The 12,513-nt window shown below is 44.3% G+C and overlaps 1 protein-coding gene and 1 long non-coding RNA gene across 2 annotated transcripts in view; one reads left to right on the top strand and one right to left on the bottom strand.

The window, feature by feature from the left end:
- The window catches only part of TARS1 (threonyl-tRNA synthetase 1), a 23,257-nt gene extending 20,827 nt beyond the window's left edge, over nucleotides 1–2,430 (bottom strand). Inside the window, exon 1 of the mRNA XM_061615911.1 lies at nucleotides 2,197–2,430. Coding sequence (XP_061471895.1) covers nucleotides 2,197–2,226 — 30 coding nt within the window. The 5' untranslated portion in view covers nucleotides 2,227–2,430. The remainder of the gene's footprint in view (nucleotides 1–2,196) is intronic.
- LOC133379857 (uncharacterized) lies at nucleotides 2,422–12,513 on the top strand. The gene is made up of 3 exons (XR_009761289.1): nucleotides 2,422–2,626; nucleotides 4,676–4,777; nucleotides 12,415–12,513. It is a non-coding gene; the product is annotated as an uncharacterized LOC133379857 (long non-coding RNA).

Below are 12,513 nucleotides of genomic sequence, written 5' to 3'. Positions count from 1 at the left end.
TGTATTGGTGCAACACTTGTATATGCAATATTATGTATTTTTGTAACATTTGTTTAGGGTTTTTTTTGTATTTTGTAGCATTATATGATAAAAGTATGATTATTTCTGTATATTTTTGACATTTCTATGATTGTAAACTGCCTTGGGTGCAGTGATGTAGAAAGGCGGTATACAAATTAAAAATGAAATGAAATGAAATTTGAGGATGTTAAACCAGAACTATCATTAGAAGCTAAAATGATGAAACTGAGGTTATCATACTTTGGACACATCATGAGGACACAGGATTCACTAGAAAATACAATAATGCTGGGAAAAACAGAAGGAAGTAGAAAAAGAGGAAGGCCAAACAAGAGATGGATTGATTCCGTAAAGGAAGCCACAGACCTGAACTTACAAAATCTGAACAGGGTGGTCCATGACAGATGCTCTTGGAGGTCACTGATTCATAGGGTCGCCATAAGTCGTAGTCGACTTGAAGGCACATAACAACAACAAAATGCTGAAGGTGACTATAGCTAAGCAGCTACAGATAGGCTGTCAAGATGGGCACTGCATTTCAGGAGACCCTCAGCGTAGCCTGCAAGCTTCTCTTTGAAGAAGAGGGCTGAAATACTGCAGTTCCCCGCCCCCTTTCCCAGAAACACAGGTCATGCAAATGTATAAACCATTAGCCAGGAGCCTTATATTGCCAAACATGAAAATGTTGAGGACTACTGACTTGATGATTCAAATCTGTCTGGTTAAAAGCAGGAATCTCAAAACAATTTGTGGCTGTAGGCCACTGGCACTAGGCCACTGGCTATCTCTCACGAGCAAATGTACTACGGGGATTTCAATGTACGTCTGTTGTACTTCAATGCATTTTTATCTTCTTTTTATACACTTGATTTAGGATTACGGATCAATTAATTAGAAACTGTCACCATGCCAGGATGTTCTGCGCTCAGAATTGCTAATAAATCTGCAACTGAGACCACTTAGTCCAGCATTCTGTCTCCAGCAGAAGCCAACCAAAATGCCTCAAGGAAACACAAAGATGGAGGCAGAGTTGCCCTCAGCATCGGGTGATCAAACAGGTATATTGCCTTTAAACATGGCACATGAAGCTTGTGGCTAATTTTTAATTTATTAGATACCTAGGCTGCTCTACAGAAGAGACAGCAGTTCACAATCTACAACTAAAACAAGAAAACTTTGAGCACCTCAAAAAAGAAATACAAGAGCAAGGATTTTTTTTAAAAAAAATCCAGCTTTAAAAAAGCTAAATTGAATGAAAGCACTGTTTTTAAAAAGAGGCTTTAAAAGAAAGAGCTGTGGGAGAGCATCATTTTGCACAGAAGGTCCCAGGTTCAATCCCTGGCATCTCCAGATTGGACTGGGAACATCCCCTGCCAGAAACCCTGGATTGCTGCCAGTCTGTGTCAGCAATAGTGAGCTAGATGACCCAATGGTCTGACTCAGTCTAAGGTTGTTCCTGTTTCACCTGGCTGCCATACAGGAAGGTTTGCCACGCAAGTCCTCTCGGACTGAAAGTTCCACAGTTGCCACCAGCAGCCAATTCTCCATAAGCAACCCCATCTACACGCCACCCTGAGCTCCTTGGAGAAATACAATACGATATTTTTTTTAAATGGAGGAAAGAATTTTAAATAACTGCCATGGAAGAAAAGAAAAGCAAGACTGGGAACAAGGGTGGTGCGGTGGCTAGGACTGGAAGAGAGCGATTAATTGGACTTCAAATTGGACTTCAAATGACAACATCATGCTTCACTTTTATAGTGCCACTTTTTAGCGTGGAAAAGATGTCCACACACTCCATACAGCCCACGTGCACGCATTCCAGGGGTCAGGTCCCTGCCCCGAAGGGCTTGTAAGTCTACATTCAAACACTAGTGGTTGGGAGGAAAGCAGGGAAAGAAAACGAGTTCTTTCATTTCTATGTGTTTGCGGTCAGCTCCAGCCGGACCTGGGAGGCGCGCCGAAGGTTCACAGCAAAAGGTGGGCTGCATGAGAGCAGCCTTCTCGCGCTTCAAACCCAAGCAGGGTTGCCGCGGAAGCCTCTCTGAAAGCGGACGTGTGTGTCAAACTGAGAGAGCCCCAAGGAGGCCTCGTTCCTTTGGAGGGCCCGAAGAGCCGCCGCCGCCGCCCCACACGTTGAAAGGGGAGAGCCGGCAGCAAGTGGAGCCCCCTTACCTGCTCCTCTGCCGCCGCCACCGCCGCCATCCTCCTTTCCTTCTCCTTTCCCCCACAAGTGGAGCAGGTCCGGCTTGGCGATGAAGCGCCGATGACAGGAACAAGCCGCGAACTCTCCCGGGTGGCGTCAACCGCGCAGGCCCGGGCAGCTGATGCAACGCCCGCAACGTGGTTTCCCGGCCCTCCCAGGCCGGCCGCGAGGGGCAGGCCGGTGGGCGGAGCGTATAGACTCTGGCCCGGGTGGCGGAACTAGAGGTTGCTGGCTCGTTGGGACGAAGACGAGACTAACCCGTGTGTGGGTCTCCCTCGCGCAAGAGCTTCCATTTCAGAGAGGGGACAAGCCTGGGGACCAAATAGCGTTTGAGCTGCTCCGCTGTTGCGTTTTTCCCTATACCTAGGAAAGCCCCTCACAAGGCAGAGTTCCTATATGGTCAGCAACAATTATTAGCAAGGTGGCAGTGATCTTATTTGGAAATTATTTAAAATCGGACCTTCAGTATTGCGGCACTGACCCTTTGGAATTCCCTCCCCTTAAATCAGGGGTGTAGTCATCCAGGGTCTCAGGGGGCTTTGTTGTTGTTGTTATGTGCCTTCAAGTCGATTACGACTTATGGCGACCCTATGAATCAGTGACCTCCAAGAGCAACTGTCATGAACCACCCTGTTCAGATCTTGTAAGTTCAGGTCTGTGGCTCCCTTTATGGAATCAATCCATCTCTTGTTTGGTCTTCCTCTTTTTCTGCTCCCTTCTGTTTTTCCCAGCATTATTGTCTTTTCTAGTAATGCTGGGAAAAACAAGGGAGTAGAAAAAGAGGAAGACCAAACAAAAGATGGATTGACTCCATAAGGAAGCCACAGACCTGAATTTACAAGATCTGAACAGGGTGGTTTATAACAGATGCTACTGGAGGTCGTTGATTCATAGGGTCGCTAGAAGTCGAAATCAACATTAAAGCACATAACACACAGTTTTTGGGGAGTGGGGTCCCAGCAGGGTCACTATGTCTTCAGCATCCTACGACCTGATCAGCATGAAAGGGGAGTATGTTAGTCACTGAGAAGAGTCTTTTAACATGCTTCTTTGTCCTTTCCTGCTGATGGGAACCAATAACAGTGAAAGGGGGTGGGTCAGACTCTTCTCAGTAGCTAACACTCTCCCCTTTCATGCTTAGTGGCTCCTGAGGATCTCTGTTTTTGTGGGAAAAGGCATTAACAAGGATCTTATTCTCAACCCAGCAGCAAAAAAGGGGGGGGGCGTGGCTTTGACTATTATGAAAGGACCCTGTTTTGCGTTTGCCACTACATTACTGCCTTAAATACTAAACAGGTGCCTTCTCTGTTATCTTTTCGGCATATACTGAAGACCTTCCTCTTGCAACAAACCTTTTAAGTCCCAGTCTGTGCCTGTGCTGGAAATGCTTTTTAAGATGTTTTTTAAAATTGTTTTTTAAAGATGCCTTGTTTTAATATGTTTTAAACTCTTTTGTTTTTAATACGTTTTAAAGTGCTTTCAGTGTTTTTGTTTGCCACCCTGGGCTCCTTCTGGAAGGAAGAGTGGGATACAAATTTAATAATTAAACAATAAATAAACCAATGATGGAGAAACATGTGGCCCTCCCAATGTTTTTGGATTCTAATTCCCATCAGCCCCAGCCAGCATAGCCAGTGATCAGAGATGACAGGCATTGTAGTTCAGCAACATCTGGAAGGTCACTGGCTTCCCCTGCCTTAGCTTTAAATGATTTTTATGCTGCTTTTCAGGACTGTGTGTCCTCCTAAAGTAAGGAGTCATAGACAACCAGCACCACAATTGGAATCCACAGATAAATTAAAACTCTTGGAATGTAAAACTAGGATACAAAAGAAGCAGAAGGCAAAACATGTAAATTCAGTTTAATAACTGCTCCAGCTTATCTTAACCAAAAGCTGATTGGAAAAGAAAAGGCTTTAAGGGCGCTTTCCAGACCCTTGCTGTTTTGCAGATGGGATTCAATGGCATATGTTTATAACCTGTTTATTTGCAGGAAATGTATATGTTCCCTTCCAGATAATGTTGGATGACACTGCTCATTCGTTGAGTATACATTCTGATTTGTTTGCAGGGATGTTATATGACATTGTGTCAAACAATTGCTATCCCACACTTTCCAGTGCATTTCCTAACCTCCCTGTGAGCCTTGTGCAAACAATTCAAGATGAATGCTCAGTAGGCCATTGGGAAGCAACAGGTTGTATAGCTTCCCTGCAAAAAAATTGTTCTGAATGCTCAATAAATAGGCCATCTGGAAGGGATCGTTATATAACTCCCTGCAAATAAATCACAATGAATGCTGAGTAAGCAGCCCATAAACTTTGAGCAAACAAATCAGGATGAATGTTCAATAAGCAGGTTGTCTGGAAGCAATCTAAAGTTCCTTTAAAAGATATTGGAGTGGACAGTCCTGCCTGTTCTGCCAAACTGCCTCTATTTCCTTTTCAGCCTGAGGGCTGCATTCCCTCATGAGCAACTTCTGGATGGAGGGGCACAAGTCAGTGAGGAAGAGACGAGAAGAACCTCACGTGAGTGAGGGCCAAGACAAAGGTGGGTGGGCAATGCATGGATGTGACTCTTACCATTTTATTATTATTATTATTATTATTATTGTCATCGTTATTGTTATTTTATATCCTGCCTTTTCCCCAGAACTGGGACTCAAGGTGGTTTACAAAATTTAAAACAAATACAACATGTAAGTAACAACCAGGGCTGGCTCCAGGCATGCCGGGGCTCTTGGGCACCAGCCTGCCCCGGGCCCCACCGCTCCCCTTCTGTGATCTGCGGCAGGAACTGTGGGTTGCAGGATGGGAGCTTCTGAGCCGCCCACCATCCCCCCACTTCACCTACCTTTCTCAGCTGTTTTTTGCAGCTGCGTGCGCAGGGTTGCCATCAGTCAAGATGGCAGCCGAGGTTTCCATAAGGGGCTGAAGCCTCTGCCGCCATCTTGGTTGATGGCATGCACGCACGCGCATTGCTGCCATCAGCCAAGATGGTAGCAGTGGCTTTAGCCCCTTACGGAAACCTCGGCAGCCATCTTGAGTGATGGCAGCCCTGCACGCACTGCAAAAAACAGCAGAGAGAAAGGTAGGTGAAGCACGGGGATGGCGGGTGGCTCAGATCGCAGAAGGGGAGCGGAGGGGCCCCTCAGGGGCCCCTGTAGCTCCAGGGGCCCTCGGGCCAGTGCCCCACCTGGCAGCCCTTTAGAACCGGTCCTTGTAACAATATGTAAGTAAAACATACAGAAAGTTATAATTAAAATGTAATTAAGCTATCTATAGAATTAACACCATTTAAAACAGTGGTTTTTTTAAAAAACCCACAAAATAATAAATAAATACAACAGCACCCTGTTCATAGCCCTACAGTCAGTTCCCAAAAGCCTGTGGGAACAGAAATGTCTTCACCTGCTGACAGAAGGACAACAGGGAGGGAGCTAGTCTAAGCACTCTAGGAAGGGAGTTCCAGAGCCTGGGGGCAGTCACCAAGAAAGCCCTTTCCCATGTTCTTACCAGACGTGTCTGTGAGGGTGGCGAGACGGAGAGCCGGGCCTCCCCTGATGATCTTAGATTTCTGATAGGCTCAAATGGAAGATACAGTCCTTCAGATACCTTTGTACAGTAGATTATATTCCAGCCAGGCAAAAGTCAGAAGCTTACATATCACATATGCCCTCCATCTTCCTTCTAGATGAGCAAGTGGCATTATCACAGTTCAAGGCTATTACTGGCTACTAGCTGTGATGCTACTGTCAGAGGCAGCATGCTTCCAAATGCCAGTTGCTGGAAACCGCAAGAGGGGACAGCGCTCTTGCACTTGGGTCCTGCTTGTGGGCTTCCCAAAGGCATCAGGTTGGCCACTGTGAGAATGGGATGATGGATTAGATGGGCCTGATCCAGCAGTCTCTTAGGTTCTTAAGGACACCTTCCAGCTAGGCAAAAGCACTGAAACAAGGTGAGATGCATCATCTAGCGAAGGCACATAGCCCAGGAAAGTCCTGAGGACCAGAAAGCGAGGTCTGGAGGGCTGCATTTGGCCCTAGGCCTGATGTTCCTGTTGGGAGTAGGGTTGCTAGGTCTCTGGTTTTTGCCCAAACACTCTGGTTTTGGGGGGTCCTCTCTGGGTCTGTCGGGAGTCACCTTAATCTCTGGACTCTTAGCTTTCATTTTTTTAAAAAAAAATAATTTTCTAGGTGGTCTGGTTCAAAATTAGGGTTGCTAGGTTCATGGCCTGAGACTGATCCTGTATCTTTAGGAGAAGAGAAAGTCAGCCAAGTGTAGGTGTTTTTGCAACCCTGTAATGGGAAAAACCACAAGGTGGAATTCTCCCTTCCCCCTGCACAACTTTTAAAGATACAAAAGATCTCTTGGTTGCCAGGCCCAGACTCCAAGAGGTCTTCTGTATCTTTAAAGGGTGTGCAGGGGGAAGGGAGAATTCCACCTTGTGGTTTTTCCCATTACAGTGTTGCCAGAACACCTGCACTTGGCTGAATTTACTCTTCTCTTAAAGATACAGAATCATTCTCAGGCCCTGAGCCTGGCAACCCTAATACTCAGAGAAATTCACACTGAAATGCTGATGAATTTTCATGAGGACTGTAAAAAAAAAGAAATCGCAGACAGGAAAAATAAGAAACAGAGAAACCAGAACCAACAGATTAGCCCACCCCTCAGATTACCTGAGGCACCTGTCAGGGAAGGTGAGTTGGTCTGCCAGAATATGTATTTTATGACATGTTTATAGATTCCCTCCTCTTTTTGCCCCACAACCCAAAGTAAAAGAAAAATGCGAAATAAACCAGTTATTTGATGGCTGCTTTACATTTCTCAATTTTACTTCATACAAATATATAGGTAGGTAGATTATACAGCCACAAGAGTGGCTGTATACTATAGCCAGCGGGGATTTTTCACATTCCACAATGTTAAATTGAAAATACCCCCCATGCCATTCTGATGCTTCCCATAAGCTCATTTCAAAACAAAACCTTACATAACTTATAGTCCTGAACTCAGAAACGCTTGCTTAACAACCCTGTCAATTTTCATGGCGATACACAAAACAGTCAGAGAGAATAGACAGTTCAAAGTGTAAAAAGAGAGAGAAAAACCTCAGAGCCCTTTTGGACTTTTTTCTCTGAGAGTTCTCATAATCTGTTGAAATTCATTAAAAATCAGCCATGTTCACAGAGTACCTGTAATCCTAATACTGATGTTGCCCCATACTATGACCTTCATCTGCTGCAGTTTAAAAGTTTAAAAAATGCCTGGCTGATTTTTAATTAATTTAATAAATTTTGGCTGGGACCCAATGATAACGCGGAACATGCTCAGTAAGAACCAAAGCCTCACAGCTGCTGGGCTTGCCTAATTGGGGCCACAGAATTTGATTTCATGTGAGACAGTCATGGCTTCCCTCAAAGAATCCTGGGAAGTGTAGTTTGTGAAGGGTGCTAAGAGACTCCTAGTCCCCTGAGAGAATGGTTTAACAGTCAGCCACTCTGATTGAAGGTCTGTGAGGGGAACAGGGCGTCTCCTAGCAACTCTCAGCACCCTTCACTAACTACACTTCCCAGGATTCTTTGAGAGAAGCCATGACTCTCCAAAGTGAAATAAAGGCCTGGTGTGGATGTGGCCAGGGAAAGCTTTGGTTTAAATTTGGGTGGGAGGCCACATGTGTCTGCTGAAGAATAAAAAGGTGGGGGAAAGGCTGAAAAAGAATGATTCTGTTTACAATGTTTTCCTTTTGAAAAGGAAATGGGCTTCCCTTCTGCCCAGTGCCCACCCACCCAATCTCTTCTCCTCCCACTCCCTGCCCCTTCCCTGGGTCAGTGTTGGACTACAACCTGGGAGACCAGGGTTCGAATCCCCACACAGCCATCAAGCTGACTGGGTGACCTTGGGCCAGTCACTGCCTCTTAGCCTCAGAGGAAGGCAATGGTGAAATCACCTCTGAATACCGTTTACCATGAAAACCCTATTCAAAGGGTTGCAATTGGTGGGGATTGACTTGAAGGCAGTCCATTTTCAAACATGGTTGCATAGAAATAAATCCCATTGAACTAAAAAAATATGCAAACGATCAAACCCACCCTCCCTTCTCCTTCCTCTTATCCCCTCCTCTTGCCCCTTCCCTCCCTCTTTCTTTGCCCCTCCCTCCCCATCCCCTTCCAATCCCCTCTTTCCCCTCCCCTTCCTCCTCCCCTCCCCATGGTCAGTTTTACCTATCTTAAACATGATTGCATGGAAGTAAATACCATTGAACTCTATAAGCATGCAAATGACCAAACCTGCCCTTTCCTCCACCTTCCTTTGCCCCCTCCAATACGCTCCTTCCCACCCCCCCTCCTCCTCCCCCATGGTCAGTGTTTCCTATCCTAACCAAGATTGCATAGGAGTAAATCCCATTGAAAATAAGCATGCAAATGATCAGACCTGCTTTTCCCCTCTCCTCTCCTCTCCCTTCCTCCTCCCCTGCCCACTCCCCCCCTCCCCCCCTCGGTCAGTTTTACCTATCCTAAGAATGATTGCACGGGAGTAAATCGCACTGAATTTAATAAATATGCAAATGATCAAACCTGTCCTTCTCCTCCCCTCCCCATCCTGCCTGCTCCCCTCCCAGTCCTCCCCTCTGCATTTTCTCCCCTCCCTCCTCCTCCCCTCCCCATCCTCTGTGGTCAGTTTCACCTATCCTAAGCATGATTGCAGGGGAATAAATCCCATTGAATTCAATAAGCATGCAAATGATCCAAACTTGGACAGGATCCCATTTCTTACCTCCCGGATTAAAAAGCAGGGAAATTCACTAAGAGGCAAAAAACCTTGTGGTTTAAGAACATACCTATAGCCCACAGCTATTCTATTAAACTTTAAAAAGCAGGGAAATTGGGCAGCTATAGTGAATACACCAGGGGAGCAGGAGACCTGAACTCCTCTCTGAGATATTGTACTGCCCTACAAATTGGTCAAAATGCAAACACCATTTGGGTTGGTCTTTCACAGTCCAATCCACTTCCTGTGTAGCTTGGAAGAATTTGGTAAAATGTGCCTCTGAGCATATGATGAGTGGTGGCAACACCTGCAATCAGCCCAAATAACAGAAACAAGACATGTGCTGTGCTGATCTTGTTTTAGCAGGGAGGAAGCAACATTATTAAGACAGTTGATATAGTTCAGATGGTCACTTTGAATATGTCTGATTTCCTTTGCAATTTTAGTGAAGTTTCCTATAGGAAATCATTTTCTTTTGTTTCTATTTCTGTGAATATGTGAAGTACAGCAACTCTTTGCAAAATTTATACTAAAAAAACTCCAAACATAATTGTGGAATAATGGCACTGACTTCTGCAGAATAGTCTCCAGTGGACCTCAGGAGTGTCTCAATTTGCACAAGATAAAACAGTGGGAGGTGAAATATATTCTAGCAAAATGCTAGGTGTGCTCTATGTTTTTAATTGACCGTGCCCACCTGGCCTTAAATAAAGTGGTTTAAACACAGCAGACTGAAAACATGCATCCTCTTTTTTCCAACAGCTAGAGTCATTGCTGAAGTAGCAACATATTGAAATCAGTCTGATTTTTCATCAAACTGCAGGTCCAAATTCCACTGTTAATGCACCCAAAATAGAACTAGAACATAACCTGCAATTTGAAACACAAAAGGCTGTCTTCACCATCATATGACACTGACCAATAAAAAGGCTTTGAAATTAATAAAAATAAATTTGACACAGATTTCTGGGATGAATAATGAGGGAAATAAAATTTTCTAGTGTAGATTCTCTGTTGAAACATTAATAACACAGGAAAGAAGCAAAGTAAGAAGAACACTAGCAAACATACAAAAATATAATTCTCCATCTTTGGAGATGGCAGGTGTTGCCACCACTCACCATATGCTCAGAGGCACGTTACCAAATTCTTCCAAGCTACACAGGAAGTGGATTGAACTGTGAAAGACCAACCCAACTGGTGTTTGCATTTTGACAACTTTGTAGGGCAGTCCAATATCTCAGAGAGGAGTTCAGGTCTCCTGCTCCCCTGGTGTATTCACTATAGCTGCCCAATTTCCCTGCTTTTTAAAGTTTGATAGAATAGCTGTGGGCTATAGGTATGTTCTTAAACCACAAGGTTTTTTGCCTCTTAGTGAATATAGGATAAAGACAAAATGAGGGGGGGGGAGACTTTTGGCAGTCTCATTGGATATCCCCCAAGGGTGGGAGGAAATGACTTCGAGAGAACTTAATTTTTTTGGGGGACAGGAAATAATGTTATTTAAAAGAGAAATGAAAAGCTCCAAAACCACCAGTGGTTTCTGGAAAGCGGCACAATGTTAATACTATGTAATAAATATAGCCAGGAGATGGCAGTAAAGGTACACATTTTAGGGTAAAATTCTTTGTGACCTTGATTCTGGTTACATTCATTTAACCTTTTTTTCCATTGTGAGGTTTTTTGTTTGTTTGTTCTGTTTTGCAATCTTATTGCACTGGTAATTCATGTGAAATTAGCTCTTGGGATCCAACACAAAGTGGCATTGTAGGTCAACCAGGACCAGTTCCAGGTTTGAGAGAGACATGGGCAAAGTTCACTTGGATTGAGGCACTTCCCCTGTTGGTGGGTCCTGGCAAGCTTACCTGGCACTAGTGGTAGCCAGTGTTAGTGTTGGGTTGCTGAAGGCCCCCATTTAAATTTCCCACAATACATCAGAGCAACCATATATCAATAACTTTGTGGGAAATTTAAAAAGCAGCTAAACCCAGCTGCCTGGTGCAGCTCAAAACACTGGGCCGAGGAGGAAATAATTAAAGGGGGCTCAGGGCAGGCGTCAGTGGTGGGCTGGTCCTTCCATGATGCTGGGGCCCTGACAGCTGCCCAAGGATGCCAGGTGTTTATGGTGGCCTGAGGGCCAACACATGTTTAAAAAATGTTGAACAAATCAGGTTTGTTAAACTTAGGTCTGGAGACACAGTTGTGGTTTTACTGGTTTCAGCACATCTCCACCTCTGTTTTCTGAAAGCAGTGGTGCACGACATTACTCAAACTCTGCCCCTTTTTACTTCAAAACCTGGGAAATTTGTGACTGCGCATTTTAACTTGAAGTCAGCTTCCCACAAACTTCAAAACTGGTTGGCCATCAACCCTTTGCCACTCCAGGTGTGTCCAGTGGAAAAGCTTTGCTGTAGAGACAGTGATTGGTCCAATCCTTTGCTGTGGGTGGTCCTAAAAAGTCTGACATCAGCAGTGGGGAAGGGAGGTGTGTCCAGCCATGGGCAAATACGTTTCAAACTGCAGCCAGATGAAATGGTCTTGCTACTTTTGAAACAACCAGTGTGTACATAGCCTTAAAACCAAAGTAGATGTGATATTGTGTGAATGCAATTCACATGGGAATTTTAAAATGTAAATAGCAGCTGTGGCGCAGCCTGAGCAGAATTGGGACCATGGGGGTAAGAGGAGGAAGTTTTTTTTTTTCAATAGTTTTTATTCAGATTTTCATAAAACATACAAGACAAAATCATAAAACATTCAAGTTAACCCTTTCTCCTCTGCTGTGGTACCAGTGAAAATCCCCCTCCCTTCAGCTGTCATTTGCATTGGGAGGGAAACTGATTAATGTGTATTAAATCTGCCTGTAACCTGCAGTCTAATCATAGGCATGCTTACTCATAAGTACATTAAGTCCCACTGAGTTCACTTTCTCCCAGGGAAAGTGTTGTTATTGCAACTTACTATTTCATTGATTCCTATTATAATCAGACCACAAAACATCTCCAAAGTATAAAAAATGAAAAGGAAAAAACAGTTGTGTGAATGGATTCTACTTAGTAACATGAGACAAAAAATGGATTCCATTTATTAGCTTCTGAAATGCACACAAAAGTCCATCTGTGCTGATTTCTATGCATGGCCCTGGTATTTACACAATCTGCCTTGCGTGTGTCACCTTGGGTGAACAAAATGAGCACAGTCTATCCCGTAAAAACCACAGCTACCAAGCACAGAAAGGGCAATGCTTTGTATAGGTGAAACGTCATGGGTCAAATCCTAAGTGGGTGAAGACTGGTGTAAATATTGAGCTGTATACATTTCCATCGAGTATCATGTTAAATTTACTTAAAAATTGTGGTTAGAAGGATTGAGTGGAATTGGAATGTTATTGAGTTCACATTCTTCTTAAAACAGGCTGTAAAGAAAGTACCCAGGAAAATACAATCCAAGGAAATAACAGTGTGGAAAATGGAAGCTGATGCTAATGCTGGAGGCTTGAAATGGGACAATAAG

Source organism: Rhineura floridana, chromosome 1 (genome assembly GCF_030035675.1).
Source record: "Rhineura floridana isolate rRhiFlo1 chromosome 1, rRhiFlo1.hap2, whole genome shotgun sequence".
Taxonomy (NCBI): domain Eukaryota; kingdom Metazoa; phylum Chordata; class Lepidosauria; order Squamata; family Rhineuridae; genus Rhineura; species Rhineura floridana.
This window is presented reverse-complemented; position numbering and strand designations above follow the sequence as displayed.